At 42.9% G+C, this 19,391-nt stretch overlaps 1 protein-coding gene across 1 annotated transcript; it reads right to left on the reverse strand.

Annotated features, from left to right (window-relative positions):
• Positions 1-765: 765 nt before the first annotated feature.
• Positions 766-11,980, reverse strand: HNRNPU (heterogeneous nuclear ribonucleoprotein U). The gene is made up of 14 exons (XM_066617670.1): positions 11,165-11,980; positions 10,498-10,609; positions 10,340-10,413; positions 8,209-8,348; positions 7,698-7,797; positions 6,680-6,792; positions 6,180-6,443; positions 5,856-5,975; positions 5,100-5,228; positions 4,604-4,772; positions 3,911-4,156; positions 2,579-2,790; positions 1,891-1,962; positions 766-1,564 (listed from the first exon to the last, which is right to left on the reverse strand). Exons 1-14 carry the CDS (start codon positions 11,805-11,807, stop codon positions 1,511-1,513), a joined length of 2,448 nt encoding a protein of 815 aa, XP_066473767.1. The 5' UTR covers positions 11,808-11,980; the 3' UTR covers positions 766-1,510.
• Positions 11,981-19,391: the final 7,411 nt, after the last annotated feature.

The following is a 19,391-nucleotide window of genomic DNA, read 5'->3' on the forward strand; positions in this document are numbered from 1 at the left end:
AGTTTTTGCACCATTACCATCCAGTCAACCACCATTTTAAGTGACTGAGGTCAAATCCTACAAGTAGCAATGCTAATGGTTTCAAAACTGCTCAAATATGCACCCTACTCTCTCCAGAAATCTAACTTGACAATTATAATGCAATGTTGTCTATAGAGAATTTCAAATCTCACATTAAGATGTCAGTATAAGCAAGTCTGTAACAGCCTGAACCACAAACCTGCAACATGGGGAAAACCTCATACAGCTTGTGAAAATTACTGAAAAAGTGAAGTATTTCCATCCATTCCATAAAGTTTTATTCTACAAATGGATCACTGGATTCTTATGGGAATAGGCAGCTCAAATAGTGAAACTGCTTAGCACTGAAGCAACAGTTTTGCTTGTGTGTGAAAGCATGCATATAGTATGTACAACCTAATTCACTACATTTGTGTATCCTACCTCAAAGTCATTAAAGGGATTTTAGACCAATGTGGTGAGAATCCCAAAGCAAGAGTAAAATGATTTTATTTTATTGCAAACAAACGTCTAAAGTTAATTTATCCACCCATTTTTTAAAAAGAAGTAGTAATCAGCAGGCTAAGGAGACACACCCATTTGAGAACTAACATGATTAAAAATTAAGATATAAAATGGGTGAATCACAATGTGTTTACAAAATGGTGGCGTTTACTACTACAAGCACACTAATACACAGTATTTTGTGGGGTAAGGGTTACAGACACACAGCTAACTTTATATAGATCCCATTAGACAACTGAATTTACAACAAGTTTGTTTAATAAGAAATGGGCAAAGCCAGCTTTTTCAGAATCAAAATGCAGAACAAATGGAAAATTGATGGTGGTGTACCTTCACAAGTTGAGCCTCTACAGATAAATGCAACCAGGTTTTACATGCACTCCATCTTCGCTATTTAGCTTTAGGTTTACTTTGTCTTCTCCAACCTTTGCCAAATTAAAGAAAAAAGACACACCCTAGTTTATTGCCAAAACTTCCAATTTCTCTTCCCCTCTTTCATACCTAGAAACTGCATAGAGAGGATGGAGTGGAAGATGGAGTGTAATGAGCATTATTTACATAGTATCAATATTTATGGGGCCACAACAAGTCTGGTTGCTAACTTCTGTTTTGATGACTCACGACTGTTTCTTAGAAATGGGGAGGGGAGGAAAAGAAAAAATCTTTAATAAGAGGACACCAGATACAAAGCAACATTTTACTTTTGTTGTGGTAAAAAAAGTCACATTTTACAGATAAAATGTAGAACCCTGAAATACTGACACATTCTCTTATCGTGCACAACGCTGAGGTTCTCTTAAGATTCACTTTAAAACTGCAATTAAAAATGTACAAAAAAAAATCAAACCCACAAAGCTTCTAAAAAAGGAACCTGCAGGCACTTCCTCTTGTGGAATGTTTAAAAAGTTAGCCTACTAAAGAAAAAAACAGTCAACTTCTTGTGAAGGTTTGGAGAAATATGGATCAGTTCATTTTATTTGGGAATTCAATAGTATCCTTGGTGATAATGCTGACTCCATGGCTTCTGACCCCAGAATTGCTGCAAAGAGATAGGATAAAGTAGTTAACATTGTTTCAAAACCAGTTAACTATTGGATTACTACTAAATACTATACAAAGTATTTTGCAGCAAAAAAAAGAGATTGTGAAGAGTTTCAAAAACACCAGACAGGGAAGGCAAGAAATGGTCGCTTACCAACTTAATTAAGTTCAACTCCTAGTACATGTTATGCACAGTTGACTATACCTTTGCGTTAACATGGCTCTTATGAGTTATCATTTAGACATTCATGAAAATTTAGGCAGACATGCATGATTTTAACAAACAGCAAAAAAGCTGGAACAATGACTAAGAAAGTCACTTACACCCTGCTGCCACTGGTTGTAGCCCTGAGATTGATTTTTGTAGCCACGATTGTTTCCCCTTCCTCTGAAATTCTGTAACAAAAAAGCCCAAAAAATATTTTAGTAAAATTGGTTAAGTGGATCAATAATTTGGGATACTTTGTTTGCTGCAACATTCCAGATCCTCTCTACCACCTATTGAAGTCTATATAGCAAACTACCACATCATACTTAGTGGAGAAATTTGCCAAAGCATCTTAAGAGCTTTGATAGACACCAAGTGAAGACTGCTCCCAGCAAGTGTAAAGGCAGAAGATGCTTAAACCTAGCAGTAGAGAACTCCATTTGCTTTGTTCGGGTGATCTGCTAACAGGCAGACTGCATGCAAGATTTAGCAGTGGCACAGCTGCAGTGTTGCACCAAGTATATATTAAGTCTGTTGTAGCTGATGTTTAACTAAGTATTGAAGATAATAATAGCATTCTAAGACTTCACTATAGTCACTATACTTTTCATGTAACTTTGTCATTGCCACTTTTGCACCATGCTTTCTCTTTCTGTTTTAAGTAGAACCTCAAGAAACAGTTGGAGTACTAATACTCACCAATACTAAAACTAAGCCAATAATGGGCTTTGGACAAGACTTTGGAAGCCCTAACGAAGAACTATATTCCAAACTTCAAGAGTCAGACTAGTAACACCACATTACCTGGTTATAGTTTCCTCTGTTGGGCATGCCACCTCTGTTATAATTTCCTCTGTTTGAGTAGCCGCCGCCGCCACCACCACCTCTGGTTGGAAAGACAGGACCACGAGGATATGGATAGCCTATTGCTCCACCACTGCCACCGCCACCGCCACCGCCTCCACGTTGGGGCATATTGCCACCTCTCCTGTTGTAGCCACCACGATTTCCAGGGACTATGAAAAAAAGATTTGTTAGTGCAGCGATATCAAACAGTGGCATGTTTTCAATTAACCCATCTGTGCTTCTCTGTCCAACAACCAGTGCACTCTACTATGTGAACATTTTAGCATTGTTAGCTGAGATTCCAAACTAAACATGAGAGCAGTTCTCAAACTCCAAGGGAGTTCGAGCCCTGCAGTAAGTCGTTGCAGGGGTGGGAGGCAGTGACACGATCTCCAGGATAGTATTGCTAAGGGGGCTGCAGGGGCTTGGCTAGACTTACCAGAACCTCCTGCAGCTTCCCAGGCATGCAGGTAGTCCTGCACAAGCATCCGCAGGGCTCCCCAGGTCTTCAAAAGTGAAAGCACAACGATTGCACTTTGTCTCCTGGGGAGCCCTGCAGATGCTCCTGCAGGGCTCCCCGCATCCCTGGGAGGCTCCAGGAGGCTCTGGTAAGTCTAGCCAAGCCCCTGCAGCCCCCTTAGTGACATGATCCTGGAGAACGCACCGCTCCTCCTCGCTGTTCCTGCCTCTTAAGGGGGCAGAGGCCAGGGACTTCAGGGGTGTGTTTGTTAAGAACAAAAACACAACACACCACCTTTTTGGTGTTTAAGATATTTTCCAGAAATTAAAAAAATTACCAGTTAGAAGTACTGTGGCTGTATACTATCTATATCAATTATCTAGTACATTTTTAAAGCAATTGTAATTTGTAGTTATAATTTATTAAAATACATCCTTGTAATAAAACATCACAATCATTTTAATCAAGAAATTTTAGAAAAAATATCACCACACACACCTCTACTTATATAAGTAGCTCAGGGCAAAGCACCCTTAAACTTCAGAAGGAATTGCCCACACACACTTTCATTTAACTTCACAGGAATAGAGATACTTAGCAGCTTTAGCTAAAGTTTAATACAAAAAAAGTTTCAGAGCCAACTGCTCCATAGTACACACTGCACTTTTCTTACAAATTTGTAGCTCCAAATATTGTTCTATGAACTTCTTCCTAATTGTAATGTGTCAAAAGACATTGCTTCTGTACACAAGCCTACCCTCAGAAGCAAACTACTGGAGTCTTGTGGACAAGAATGGAAACAGAAGCTAAGCTTAGTAAGTAGGGTCTACCTCCTCCTCTGAAGTTGCCACGCATGTTAAATCCACCACGTCCTCTCTGTCCACCTCTGTTAAACTGGTTTTTACCACTCTTTTTATTGCTTTTCTTGGAGCCAGTGTTCTGCTTCTTTTCTGGAGGAAGTGCCTTCTTGCTTTCTTCTTTGTACTGCTCCAGGAGCTTCTGGGCATCTTCTTTTTGCAACTCCACATAAATTATTTCATCAAAACACTCTGACACTTCAGGCAAAGTAAAATTTCCTACAAGATAGAGAGCCCTGAATATTCAGTATCTATTTCTGAAATTATTAGAATAAGCCAAAGTTCCCCTCCTATATAAAGGAATATAAGACAAGTAATGGTCATTCAAGATGCTAGGAGTAAGACTCTTGAAAACTTGACACATTCTTCCTATTCAGTACTTCAGGGAATACATGTCTACTAAACATGTTTAGCTTTGTTTACTAGGGCACTTTATGCCAAGACAGCTTTGTGCATCTGCATGAAGCATATCATGACTGAGTAGTGTTAAGGGCTGCAGCAGAGGGAACACAATATAGTGTTTATTACAAAGTTACAGAAGTCTTCCAGTTTTTTTAAAGAGGCATTAACTGTTTTAAGGCAAGAAGTTTTGAAACTTAGGTTTTACATTATTCCTTTAAACAGATACTCAACATCCTAGAACACAGTATAGATTATGTTCCATGCCTTTCATTTTGAGCACTGCATGCTCTGGAAGATCTTTTCCCTCCACCTCTGCCTTCTTTTGTGTTCTTTGCTTGTAGTCTTCATCTTTTGGGCAAACAACAACTGCTTTGCGCTGGAAGCCTGCAAACAGGCACATTTTTCTCCTCTGCGCAGCTGCAGACACATTTGTCTGAAAAAAATGCAGTAACTTACTACACGTAGCTGTCATTGTTAGATCTAAGTTAAATTAGTGTGTTTAGATTCCACCTCCACATGTATAATGCAACGATGTTTACAAGTAGAAGGAAATTATGTACACATTAGGCCCTAGATTCCAAGGTAATCATTCTCCCCAATTTCCAAATATATTATAAGTTTCAGTACAAATCACTGTAATATCAACTTTATACCTCAAATACATACTGAATCTCCCACTGAAGATTACAATCTATACCCCTTACAAAATACAATTAAGCTGCTGCTTATGCAATACAAGGATAAATTCTAGCCCCCATACCTGATCCAGAATAAAGTTCCGTTTCTTACGAGCAGCAATCTCAATAAATTTGCCAAGACACTGAGGTGCTCTCTGCAACAGTGTGTTCAGTTTTCCAGTATCTGCCATTTGCCGTTTAAAACCAGCAACCTGTAACACAGAAGAGTTACCGAATAGTTGACATAATTTTTCCTCAATAGTTCATTATTGCCTTTCATCAGAGAGATTAAACTTAGATGTTTAAAGTGGATCTGCAAATTTGTAAGACACAAAGTCCATTAAAGTTAAAACATGGCAAATCATAAGTTTTAATTCTTCGCATTTGATTTCAGGTACATAGAACGGCACAACCAAATTTACTATGTGTCCAAAGACCTGAACTTTTTTTAATGCCACATCTAATACTGTTAATAATTTGAGTTCAGCAAGTCACCAATTGGAATTTATTTTTGTAACTGAAAATCAATCTCACCTGAACTGCATAGAGATATATACCTAATCAGTTATTATCTGGGGATTTCAGAACTACAACTTGTGTAAGTTAACAAACATTAAGAAGAACATGAGCACATTTATCTAGTTTCAAAAGCTTTTTAAAAATACAAAACATACAGTCCAGCTAATTTCTCCCATCCAACCTTATAGTCCAGATTGTCAGAAACAAGAATCTTTAAAGGATTAAAGACTGTAATTAAAAGAAACCAATCCTGAATCATGCATTCAAATGAGAAATGGTAAGCTTTCAATGTTACTCATTGAGCAGTAATTGACACTTACCATCATTTTGTCCATGATAGTATTTGTTCCAAGAATGTTGTATTTTCCAGGATTTTCTGCTGAATGTTTGGTAACCCATGTGGTTTTTCCAGCTCCAGGCAAGCCAATCATCATTACCACCTAAGGAAAAATTGTTATAGTTAAGTGAGGCCTTAAACTCTGTTAGATACAATTTACAGTATGCTATATTAAATGAGCCAAAACTACAACGTTTCTTAATGCTACAGAACATGCTTATAGCAAGCATATGGATTTAATACTTTCATCAAGATAGATACCCAAAATTATCATTCTTGGTATTACTTCTAAACAGACATTACTTACTTCACAGTCTTTCTTGCTCTCTGGCCCTTTGGGTCCTCTAACTCTATCCTCCAGGGAAACATTTTGGATGAAGGTATACCCTTCCGGGATGGGGAAATAGGGTTCTTCCTTCTGGCCAAAGTTGAATTCAACTGCACAGTTATGACAGAGAACATGTGGGAAAATAGGCCTTCCAGCAAGAACTTCCTTACTGATTTTGAAAGCAACTCCAAGTTCTTGCCCATTCTTTGAGTAAGACAGCTCCACTTCATCACCATCAAAATTCTGTAAAACAGAACACTTCTGTTACAACATGTTAACTAGAAGTTATGTACTCAAGTATAAACTACTGTTTTAGCTTTTTTAATACATTAAAAAACTAAGATTAAAAGTTAAGCAAAACTGGTTTACCAGGCTGCTATTGTTTAGCAAAAAATTTAAGTTGTGCAGTTATTTGTGTTCTTCAGTAAATACCAAGTGCACGGCAAACTATGCTAATTAAAGTTAGAGGAAAAACTTACAGCAAAACATCCGATCACATCATTTTCATCAAATTTGTCACCAAAGTCTTCAGTCTCGCAATTACATGTCTTTATTCCTTTTAAAGAGTACCCATAGGAAAATTCTTCCTCGCCTGATGAGCAAAAACAACTTCCATTAGGGGACTATACATTTACCTTTCCAAATTAAGGTATGCAAAAATGAATTTTATAATCCTGCTAATTATATTTTTTGCTACTAAATCATAAGAAAGACATTTCCATTATTGTTAAAAGTTCCACACTTATTCCAATACAGATGAGAATACTACTTCTAAAAGGATCTTTAAAACTGATATCCCCAAGATCTAAACCATATATTACCACCTTAACACACACTTGATGTAGCTGGCTGTGTCCAGAATGAGTTTACTGTATACTATTCACACAGAAAGTGTTAGCCCCAAATATGTGAACCCCCCCCCCCCACAGAAATATCTATTGCTCCGCGGAGTCATCCTCTGTCTCTTCCCCCATGGCTGTAATGATTTTCCACCATTACATCATACAAGCCCCTCTGGAAGCCTTGCATTTATACTCCACACTTCAGTCAGCTTTAAATAAAATAAGCAAGCAGCTGACACTCTAAGCAGACTACATTTAATATAGTTATCCAGAACTGATACAATGGATCTTCGATTGCCTGCCTTGCAACTACACTCATTAACAGAAGCATTGGTATCAAGTCAAATAACTTCTAGCAGTTTCACTGTGCTCATTTTCAATATCGGCAACACCATATGAGCAAAACTACACAAACACAGGAATGCTCACTCCAAGGCCACCATTCTATACACTTTCTTAGAAGTAATCCCCATTAACACAGAGGAACTGACTACTGAGCAGACATGCATAGGACTGGGCTGCAATCCTATTAAAAAATCACAACTCTTCATATTTCAAGATTATATAAGCAGAAATGGAAGCTGCAGTCTGCTTTCCAAGGTCAGGTAATATCTACAATCTTCAGTTTAAAGCTTCGGCATAAGGAAAATCTTACCAAGTAACATTCCGCTTGAGTTTAGTGACCAGCCAACTCTCACTTCATGTATATCAATGTCTTTTGTATACAGATGCTTGACAGGGATCTTCTCAGTTACCTATCAGGGGAAAAGAGTTATAGCTACACGCATCCAGAGCAATGGAGCAAGAACTGCACAAGTCTCGGATACAAGAAAAAAGAAACAGTTGCGGCTGAATAAATTCCTCAACTGGCTGTAAGGTGATTATATCACATCCTTAGGTGCTGTTAACAGACCTTTTGTTTAAATAAAATTGCTAAAAACTTAACAGTTGAAAGATTTAGAGTCAACTGAATACAGTACTACATTCTTTAAGAACACAAAATTCCTGTTACACTTGCTGCATATGCTAACCAAAATAGTATCCTAGAACCACGAGGTGGAAAGTTACTACTCTTGCCTTTTTTGAGCTATATACAGTAAAACAACGGAATTTTAGAAGCACTATTTACACTTTAATGAGCTACCACCAAGATTAATCTAGTTTACCTTCATTTCAAAACAGACTTTTCCTTTAGAAACTCCATATGATGCTCTCCCTCCAGCCCAAAGAAAGGCAAAACTTTCCATAGTCAGGGAGGAAGCACTAAATCGGTCTCTTGAAATTTTAAAGTGTAGATCACAATTATCTGTCCAAAAAAAAATGTATATTCCATCAAACATTTTAGACATTAAAAGTTCAAAACGTGATAAAAACTAAGTATGTATACCTAGATAAAAAAATTTATTTTCTTTGTCTGGACATAACTCTGGACTATTTATACCATGTTTAAGAGCAGATCCAAGTTCAGAAAGGAGAATTCAACAAAATAGTGACACCATGGCAAAGAGAAATTGTTATGTTGCAAAACTCATCTTCATGCATTCTGGAATCCAGAACATTTTCTATATGTAATCAGTGTACAAAGTGTATTTTTCACACACCAATACAGCTCAGCTTCATCACTTGGCTGGAAGCAAGTTCTGCGCACAGGCATGTACATCAGTGCATTCTTTGATGCTTTATCAGTTCTAAACCTATGCCTGAGAATCAAAGCACCATGTGTATAATCTGGTTCAGAAGACCAGGGAGTTGACAGTGTCTGGTACTACAAAATGTGTCAACACTTTGAGAAATTATTCAGAGTGTGTAACATAAAAGCCTTTGGGCCAACCAAGTTGGATAGAACACAGCTAAAAATACTTCCATTGTACTACTTTACAGTTCCACATAATTATAGATATGAAGTACTGTCGTAAGCACCAGCAGCACAAATTATTTGAGTGCACTTTACAAAAGAAAACCCGTTTTGGCATTTCTACCATGTGTTATGCATTTAATGTTAAAACCTGCATTCTACATACTACAGAATACGATTTTATATTTTTATAAAATAAATTTATAATTACATTAAAATTACGATTTTATATTTTTATTAAAAAATTTATAATTACATTAGGGCATATTTCTTACAAACTTGCATGATTTTGTTCATCATGGCAACTTTAGCTCCTCCATCTGGTGAGCATTTTCAAGCCAACTGTCTTGAATGTTGTGTGGCATTCCTATTTCCTTATGTTTTCAATGATATATGTACAAAAACCCAATAGAAATCTCTGTGTTAAACACCCCCCCCCCAAAATATACTGCAGGAAAGTGTACAAAAAAAATGGCAGCCTATGTGGTGTTTTTGCAAATGCCTCCTTCCCCATCACACACCTTTAAAGCCCCCAGAACTCAGGGGGACCATTGGCAGTAGTATGGGATATGGAATCAGGAAATAGCTAGAACTAGGACAGAGAGTAAATGGAAACAATTCTCAACACACACTTCCCTTTGTGGTTTCTTTTTATTCCCCCCACCTTCACATTCCATATCCATTCAGACCTTTTCTGGGAACTTTGGGAGGAAAGGGGTGAAAATGGAAACATGTACAATTGCACGAGCATAAAACTCAAGTTGCAATGTTAAGCGTGTGTTACATTTTTCCTGTAGAGATATTTCAATTTAACTATCGTAGAGTCTTGAACAGCTATTAACACTCATACACCCTACAAAATTATTTTTCTGGTTTGCTTACTAAAGTTTAAGTCATACATATCAAACCTTCAGGGCATCAGAAAGCACAAAACTAATGTCTCTAGACTTCCTGATATTTTAAAGATGTACACGAGACCAAGGGCACAATCCTAACCCCTTATGTCAGTGCTTTCCAGCACTGGCATAGCAGTACCAATGAGACATGTGCTGCATCCTTCAGTTGGGTGTCACTCACAGAGGCCTCCTCAAAGCAAGGGAATGTTTGTTCCCTTACCTCAGAGCTGCATTGCCCTTATGTCAGGGATTAGGATTGCACCCTAAGAAGTGTTCCCCTCAAGTTATGAGCTTACAGGTTTTAGGACAAATTGAAATTCCTGAATACTAAGTATGTGGAAAAAAAATCCTGCATTGCTACTTTGTGCCTTTCACTTTTGTATTTAATTATCCTGGTGAAATACAAATCCAACACAGAAAGAAAGTTAAATCTGTGGACAGAGTAGGAAGGGTACCTCAGTCACGGTAGTAGGCTCAAGCAGATTGTGAAAAAGTCCTGAAGCCTTACAGCATATTTCTAAGGTAAGAGGGAGACTTCGTACTTACAAGTGTCAAGACAGACCGCTGTGTCGTCAAACTGTTCATCCTCCTCTTCCACAGGAGGCTGAGGAGATTTGGCCCTGCCAGGCAAGAGAGAGAGAAAAGAACTGAATACAGATTCAACCCAGACCCCCAGGGAAAGGCCTTCCGGGGAGCTGCTGTACCTGCTGTACTTGTTCTCCTCGATATACTCGAAGTAGCCCCGCCCGTGGTCCTCACGCGCCCTCTTCACGCCCCTCTTCTTCTCTCCGGGCTTCTGCTCGGCTTTAGCTTCTCCTTCGTGTTTTTGGGGAGAGAAACGGGGCATGTGAAAAACGTGCCTGAGGACGCAGCGAAGGCCAAAGGAAGGTCTGCCAGCCGCACTGCCGGGGACACCGGCCTCCTGGGCGCCAAGCGCTGGCGGAGCAGTCCCGGAGCTCCGCCTCGGCCGGCCTGCAGGCTCATCGCGACGTGTGGCAGCTCTCCGACTCCGCGCGACCTCCTCCTCCCCCCTCCCCCGCAAGCTTTGAACTCGGGCCCGCAGCGCCTCGCGGCCGGATGTGACGCAGCGCGGCGCGAACGCTCCTTCGAGCGCTCCACAGCGCGCCCCAGCGGCTCCTGCGCGCAGCCCTTCCCGCCCCTCCCGGCGCGCCCCCTCCCCCCACGCTCACGAAATGGCGCAGGCGCCCCTCCCCCTCCTCCGACACGCGGCGTGCAGGCCTGCAGAACCCTCGAAGGGCGCCAGCCGCGAACTCTCCCCTCGCGCAGGCGGCGACAAGATGGCGGCGGGCCGACCCCACCCCGCCAGGCCGCCAACCGCCTCCGCCCATCCGGGGCCCACGCACGACTCACCCCCGGGACGAGCAGGCCCGCCGGCCTTCTGCTGCTGCTGGGCGGGCGAGAGCTGCTTCGCGCCGGGCTGGGCGGAGGGCGCGGGAGTGGAGGCCGAGGCCTCCGAGGCGGCGGCCGTCTTGGCGGCCTCCTTCGGCGGGGCGGCCTGCTGCTGCTGGGCGCCGTGGCCATTGGCGTTGCCGGCGGCCTCCTCCTCGTCGTCCTCGCCCTCCTGGAAGCCCTGGTCGTCGCCGTTCTCGTCGTCCTCCAGGTCCTCGGCCGCCTCCTCCTCGCCGGCGGCCACCCCCTCGCCGTTCTCGTCGCCCAGCTCCATGCCCTCCTCCTCCTCCTCCTCGCCGGGGCAGGCGCCGAACTCGGGCTCGTCATCGTCGTCGCAGGCCGCGGCCTGGCCAGGGCCTCCGCCCGCCGCCATCAGCAGCTGCTCCTGGGCGCCGCCGCCCGGCGCGGCCTCGCCCAGCTCCTCCACGCTGCCGTTGCCGGGCTCGCCGCCCAGGCCGCCCCCGCCGGCCTCCTCGTCGAGCGCGGCCTGGAGCCGCTCCATGAGCTCGGCCTTGAGGCCCTTGTCGGAGAGGCGCCGCTTCTTCAGCTCCTCCTTCAGCTCCGACACCTTCAGCTTCTTCACGTTCACCGGCGAGCAGCTCATGGCGGCGGCGCGGCTGCGGAGACTCGACGCGGTCTGGGCGGAGGTGGCTGGCTGGCTGCTGGCTGGCTGGCTCGTTCGTGCGGCTGCGGCAGCTGCAGAGGGACCCGCCTGGCGCCAAATCCTTTCACCGAGGCTCGCGAGGCAGGGACGGTGAGCGCGCGCCGCGGACTCGAGCACGCAGCGCCGCGCGTGCCCCGCCCCCGCTCGCGCCTCCTGTGCCCTCGGCCCGCCCCGCCTCAGAACAGAACAGGCAGCGGGAGTGGGCGGCGGCGGCTGCTGGAGTATGAGAGCCGCATCCTAGGCACGTCTACTCAGAAGTAAGTCCCGCTGTGCCAGATGGGGCTTACTCCCAGGAAAGTGTGGTGCACAGGATTGCAGCCTGACAGCCCAGCCCTCTCCAGGCTTTCCTGGGAGTGAGCCCCATAGACTAGAATGGGACTCCCTTCTGAGTAGCCTGAGCAGACCCCCTGAGATCTGGGGCATTTCTGCTTCAGACTGGGCTCCACACTGAACACTGCCAGCATCAGGTGTGCTCTGCTTAGAAGCCTACACCAGGGATCACCCAGCTTTTCGGCCAGAGGGCCACATCCAGTCTCTGGCCTGATGGAAAAAAAATAAATTTTAAACATAAAATTTAAATAAACCCATCAGATGGAATTTAGATGAATGTATAAATGAATAAATGGGCTCAAATTTCCTGGATTTCTCCAAGCACCAACACGCCCCACACACACAAAAAAGCACACACTTAAATGGGTCCTCAGAAATTCATCAAGCAGAGTATTCTATAGCCCAGTGGCCTGCCAGGTGCCTTTGGGAACTAGCAACAAGTATCCCAAGGTGTGTTGCCTCTGTACATGGAAGTTTCACATAACCAACATTACTAACAGCCAGTGATTGTACTAGTCTCCATGAATTTGTTTAATCCCTTTTTAAGGTCAACTAAACTATATCCCATGGCAGCAAAGTCCATTAATTATGCACTGTGTGAAGAAGTGCTTTCATTTGTCTGCTGTGCTAATCCATTTCACTGGATGATCCCAAGTTCTATCAGGCAGGAAGAAAAATCTGTCAACTTTCTCTGCATCACAAAAGATTTTATGTTATAATTCTATCATGTTCCCCACCACCACTTCCCCCCCCCCCAAACCAGGGTTGTCCAAGTTTTTGCCAGGAGGGCCACATCATCTCTCTGACACTGCGTCAGGGGCCGGGGAGAGAAAGAATTAATTTACATTTTAAATTTGAATAAATTTACATAGGTTTACATAAATGAATATATTAAAGATGAACTTATATGAATGAATGAAGGTCTTGCAAGCTCAAGGCCTATAAAAGGCCTTGCACAAAGCAAACTCTTAGGCCAAACTCTGTATTCAATATTTCTCAAAGACCTTGAAGATTGATTGATTGATTGATACTTTATTGGCATAAAACAATTTCCAGGAAATAGAGGCAATGGACAACATAGAAGGTACACAATAAAAGAATATCAAACAAGGCAAAGTAAAACAGTCAGGCACAAAAACCACTCACTGTTCAAGACCAACATGCAGGGGAGCAAAATTAGAAAATGTACACCTGCTTAGCACAGAATACAAATATCTCACTACTCTAATTGAGCAGGACTCATTTCTCCTATCCAGCAAATAATGAATGGTGTATCAGTTCTGTGAGAAATTTGCAGAAATGAGGATAAAAATTGGTGACGTAGATCAGTATAATGAGGACAGCAAAGTAGCATATGGGTCAAAGTTTCAACTGTGGTTAAATAACAAGAACAAGTCTGAGAGTTCTGAAATCACCTATTGAATTGGGCGCTCAAAACATCCATAGGCGTGACATTAAATCTGGCCAACATCAAGGATCTGCAAACCTGAGGAGAAAGTAAAAAGAAAAGATAGTTTGAACTACGAGGGCCAGGAAAGCCAGACTTTGAATATATTTATTACATAAGAACAGCCCCACTGGATCAGGCCATAGGCCCATCTAGTCCAGCTTCCTGTATCTCACAGCGGCCCACCAAATGCCCCAGGGAGCACACCAGATAACAAGAGACCTCATCCTGGTGCCCTTCCCTACATCTGGCATTCTGACTTAACCCATTTCTAAAATCAGGAGGTTGCGCATACACATCATGGCTTGTACCCCATAATGGATTTTTCCTCCAGAAACTTGTCCAATCCCCTTTTAAAGGTGTCTAGGCTAGACGCCAGCACCACATCCTGTGGCAAGGAGTTCCACAGACCGACCACACGCTGAGTAAATAAATATTTTCTTTTGTCTGTCCTAACCCGCCCAACACTCAATTTTAGTGGATGTCCCCTGGTTCTGGTATTATGAGAGAGTGTAAAGAGCATCTCCCTATCCACTCTGTCCATTCCCTGCATAATTTTGTATGTCTCAATCATGTCCCCCCTCAAGCGTCTCTTTTCTAGGCTGAAGAGGCCCAAACGCCGTAGCCTTTCCTCATAAGGAAGGTGCCCCAGCCCCGTAATCATCTTAGTCGCTCTCTTTTGCACCTTTTCCATTTCCACTATGTCTTTTTTGAGATGCGGCGACCAGAACTGGACACAATACTCCAGGTGTGGCCTTACCATCGATTTGTACAACGGCATTATAATACTAGCCGTTTTGTTCTCAATACCCTTCCTAATGATCCCAAGCATAGAATTGGGCTTCTTCACTGCCGCCGCACATTGGGTCGACACTTTCATCGACCTGTCCACCACCACCCCAAGATCTCTCTCCTGATCTGTCACAGACAGCTCAGAACCCATCAGCCTATATCTAAAGTTTTGGTTTTTTGCCCCAATGTGCATGACTTTACACTTACTGACATTGAAGCGCATTTGCCATTTTGCTGCCCATTCTGCCAGTCTGGAGAGATCCTTCTGGAGCTCCTCACAATCACTTCTGGTCTTTACCACTTGGAAAAGTTTGGTGTCGTCTGCAAACTTAGCCACTTCACTGCTCAACCCTGTCTCCAGGTCTTTTATGAAGAGGTTGAAAAGCACCGATCCCTGGACAGATCCTTGGGGCACATTGCTTTTCACCTCTCTCCATTGTGAAAATTGCCCATTGACACCCACTCTCTGCTTCCTGGCCTCCAACCAGTTCTCAGTCCACGAGAGGACCTGTCCTCTAATTCCCTGATTGTGGAGTTTTTTCAGTAGCCTTTGGTGAGGGACCGTGTCAAACGCCTTCTGAAAGTCCAGATATATAATGTCCACGGGTTCTCCCGCATCCACATGCCTGTTGACCTTTTCAAAGAATTCTATAAGGTTCGTGAGGTAAGACTTACCCTTACAGAAGCCATGCTGACTCTCCCTCAGCAAGGCCTGTTCGTCTATGTGTTTTGAGATCCTATCTTTGATGAGGCATTCCACCATCTTACCCGGTATGGATGTTAGGCTGACCGGCCTATAGTTTCCCGGGTCCCCCCTCTTTCCCTTTTTAAAAATAGGCGTGACATTTGCTATCCTCCAATCTTCTGGCACCGTGGCCGTTTTGAGGGACAAGTTGCATACCTTAGTCAAGAGATCTGCAACTTCATTCTTCAATTCCTTAATAACCCTTGGGTGGATGCCATCAGGGCCCGGTGACTTATTGATCTTTAATTTATCAATGAGGTCTGAAACATCTTCTCTTTTAACCTCTATCTGACTTAACTCCTCCGTCAGGAGGGGCCGTTCGGGCAGCGGTATCTGCCCGAGGTCTTCTGCCGTGAAGACAGATGCAAAGAACTCATTTAATTTCTCTGCCATCTCTAAGTCTCCTTTTATCTCCCCTTTCCCTCCCTCACCATCCAGAGGGCCAACCGCTTCTCTGGCGGGTTTCCTGCTTCTAACATATTTGAAGAAGCTTTTATTATTCCCCTTAATGTTGCTGGCCATGCGTTCCTCATAGTCTCTCTTGGCCTCCCATATCACCTTCTTACATTTCTTTTGCCACAGTTTATGTTCCTTTTTATTCTCCTCATTAGGGCAAGACTTCCATTTACGGAAGGAAGCTTCCTTGCCCTTCACAGCCTCTCTAACTTGGCTGGTTAGCCATGCGGGCACCCTCCTGGATTTAGTGGAACCCTTCTTTCTTTGCGGTATACACCTCTGCTGGGCCTCTATTACTGTTGTTTTAAGCAGCCTCCATGCACTCTGGAGAGATTGGACTCTTTTTACCCTCCCTTTCAACCTCCTTCTAACCAGCCTCCTCATTTGAGGGAAATATTAAGTAACATCAAATATTTATTGACAAATATTGTAGGCTTCTTTTTCTCCATTGACTGAATAAATATTTCTAAAAGTAGAGACGATTCAGGAGCAGATAATGCTGCCGGACCAGACTTGAATAATTGTTGTAATTATAAAAATTGCTGATAATGGAAACTTATATTTAGCCTTCAACCTAAAAAAAACACCACTCTGATCTTGGCCAATTAATTGAACTAGACTAACAATTATTGTATCTGTCCAAGTCTTCCACAAATAGGATTCCTTCCTAAGATTCAATTCTGGGTTAATTCATAATGTTAATTTAGCATGTGAATAAGGATCAGATTTATATTTCCAGGCCATTGTGATCTGCAAATATCTAACTGAGGATGGTAGGATATAAATAGTAGAGTGGGGTATCTACAGTGTTTATCCTGAGCATCCTCTGCCCAGTTGCAGAACTAAGTTTGCCCCCTAGTTTTCTGAGGAGTTGCTGGAAATAAAAGCAACTGGGTAGACAACCTGAGTAACAGTGGAGGAAAATTTGTGATGAGTCCAACTGAAACCAGGCTAGAGCCAATTTTAAAGGCCAACTCTGTGGCATCAGTGGAAGCAAAGAAAACTTACTGGTATTTCTTAGCCACTCATGCATCCACAAAGACAACTGTCTTTGAAAAGGTCAACAGGCATGTGGATGCGGGAGAACCCGTGGGCATTATATATCTGGACTTTCAGAAGGCGTTCGACATGGTCCCTCACCAAAGGCTACTGAAAAAACTTCACAGTCAGGGAATTAGAGGGCAGGTTCTCTCCTGGATTGAGATCTGGTTGAAGACCAGGAAACAGAGAGTGGGTGTCAATGGGCAATTTTCACAATGGAGAGAGGTGAAAAGCGGTGTGCCCCAAGGATCTGTCCTGGGACCGGTGCTTTTCAACCTTTGCATAAATGACCTGGAGACAGGGTTGAGCAGTGAGGTGGCTAAGTTTGCAGACGACACCAAACTTTGCCGAGTGGTGAAGATCAGACGTGATTGTGAGGAGCTCCAGAAGGATCTCTCCAAACTGGCAGAATGGGCAGCAAAATGGCAGATGTGTTTCAATGTAAGTAAGTGTAGTCATGTAGATTGGGGCAAAAAGTCAAAATTCACATATAGGCTAATGGGTTCTGAGCTGTCTGTGACAGATCAGGAGAGAGATCTTGGGGGGGGGGTGGACAGGTCGATGAAAGTGTTGACCCAATGTGCGGCAGCAGTAAAGAAGGCCAATTCTATGCTTGGGACATTAGAAAAGGTATTGAGAACAAAACGGCTAATATTATAATGCTGTTGTACAAATCGATGGTAAGGCCACACCTGGAGTATTGTGTCCAGTTCTGGTCATCGCATCTCAAAAAGGACATAGTGGAAATGGAAAAGGTGCAAAAGAGAAAATCCATTTTCCATGATTACTGGGCTGGGACACCTTCCTTATGAGGAAAGGCTATGGCGTTTGGGGCTCTTCAGCCTAGAAAAGAGACACCTGAGGGGGGACATGATTGAGACATACAAAATTATGCATGGGAAGGATAGAATAGATAGAGAGATGCTTTTTACACTCTCACATAACACCAGAACCGGGGACATCCACTAAAATTGAGTGTTGGGAGGGTTAGGACAGACAAAAAAATATTTATTTACTCATCATGTGGTCGGTCTGTGGAACTCCTTGCCGCAGGTTGTGGTGACAGCATCTGGCCTCGATGCCTTTAAAAGGGGATTGGACATGTTTCTGGAGGAAAAATCCATTATGGGTTACAAGCCATGATGTGTATGTGCAACCTCCTGATTTTAGAAATGGGCTATGTCAGAATGCCAGATGCAAGGGAGGGCACCAGGATGAGGTCTCTTGTTATCTGGTGTGCTCCCTGGGGCATTTGGTGGGCCGCTGTGGGATACAGGAAGCTGGACTAAATGGGCCATGGCCTGATCCAGTGGGGCTGTTCTTATGTTCTTATGGCCAGGACCCTCAGGCTGGGGCATTGCCACTTTTTAGCAATTAAGCAATAAATTTCTGTCTGATCCTCAGGTATTGAAGTGCCAGAGCATGTGGCTGAAACAAAGGTATCAACTCAAGCTGCCTTGAGGTTTTTGAAAGGCGGGTTTAAATGTTTTAAATAAAATTCAAAATAAATTCTACGTAACTATTTTTCAGATACTTCTTAAAACCAAGTTTTTTTTTAAATCATATGACGTATTTGACATATATAGTAGCATGATAATTCAGGCAGGCCAACAACACTGCTGCCTGCAGAGCCAAATCACTCCTCCTAATCTTCACAATGTACAGTATATGAAAGGTGGATCAAATGTCTTAGGTTACAATCTTATACACTTTACCTAGGAGTAAGTACCATTCAATTCCATGGGGCTTGGAGTAGACATGCCTAGGATTGCACTGTTGATTTTCCAGTCATGGCCAACACATTTATATTTTAACAATTCCACCCTCCTCTTAAATTAAGGCAGCCATTTTCAACCACTGTGCTGTGGCACACTGGTGTGCTGCGAATGGTCTGCAGGTGTGCTGTGGAAGTTTGGGGGAGGGTCATTTATTAGTAGGGCCATTGGGGGATGTGAACCCCCTCACCAACACATGGTATGCCTTGTCAATAGTCAGACAACCTATGGTGTGCCTTGACAATTTAAGCGCCTTGTCAGTGTCCCATAAGATGAAAAAGATTGAAAATCACTGCATTAAGGCTATTGGAATAAAGTCTGTCAAAAGCAAAATAACCACAAAAGAAATGATCACTTCAATCCTCACCCTGTCAACAATTAAAGTCTTTTCACATTTTAGTGAAAGGGCATTCCAGTTGGAAGCAAGCAATACCCACAGATAACATGCATGTTTGTAAGAGTGAAAGGCAGCATAATGCATTGCAACTGGAGAGTAGCCTTCCCAGGGGATGCATTTTAGAGTCCCTTTGCACAGGTTGCCATGCTGGTCCACTGGAAAAACCCAAAAGCCACAGTAGGGAATACCTTTTATTAGGACCAATTGAAATGTGTAAACCACTCTGTGAACTACTCTTGTTGAAAAGTGGTATATTATTATTATTGATGATTTTGATGACAACATCTCAGAGTAAATTTGCAAGTTCACCAGAACTCTTGTTCCAGTAGCAGCGTAACCAGATGTCCTCTTTTTCCAGGACATGTTCTCTTTTTTAGCCTTGTGTCCTAGAAAAGAACTTAAATGTTCTCCTTTTCCCTGTGAGCAGGCAGTGCATAGCCTTCTTGTGAATAATAAATGGCATGTAATAAATTATATGCAATATAGTTTTGAATTTAATAATAAGTGATACAGTGTTTAAATCAATCACATGAAATTAATA

Source organism: Tiliqua scincoides, chromosome 1, assembly GCF_035046505.1.
Source record: "Tiliqua scincoides isolate rTilSci1 chromosome 1, rTilSci1.hap2, whole genome shotgun sequence".
Classification (NCBI taxonomy): Eukaryota; Metazoa; Chordata; class Lepidosauria; order Squamata; family Scincidae; genus Tiliqua; species Tiliqua scincoides.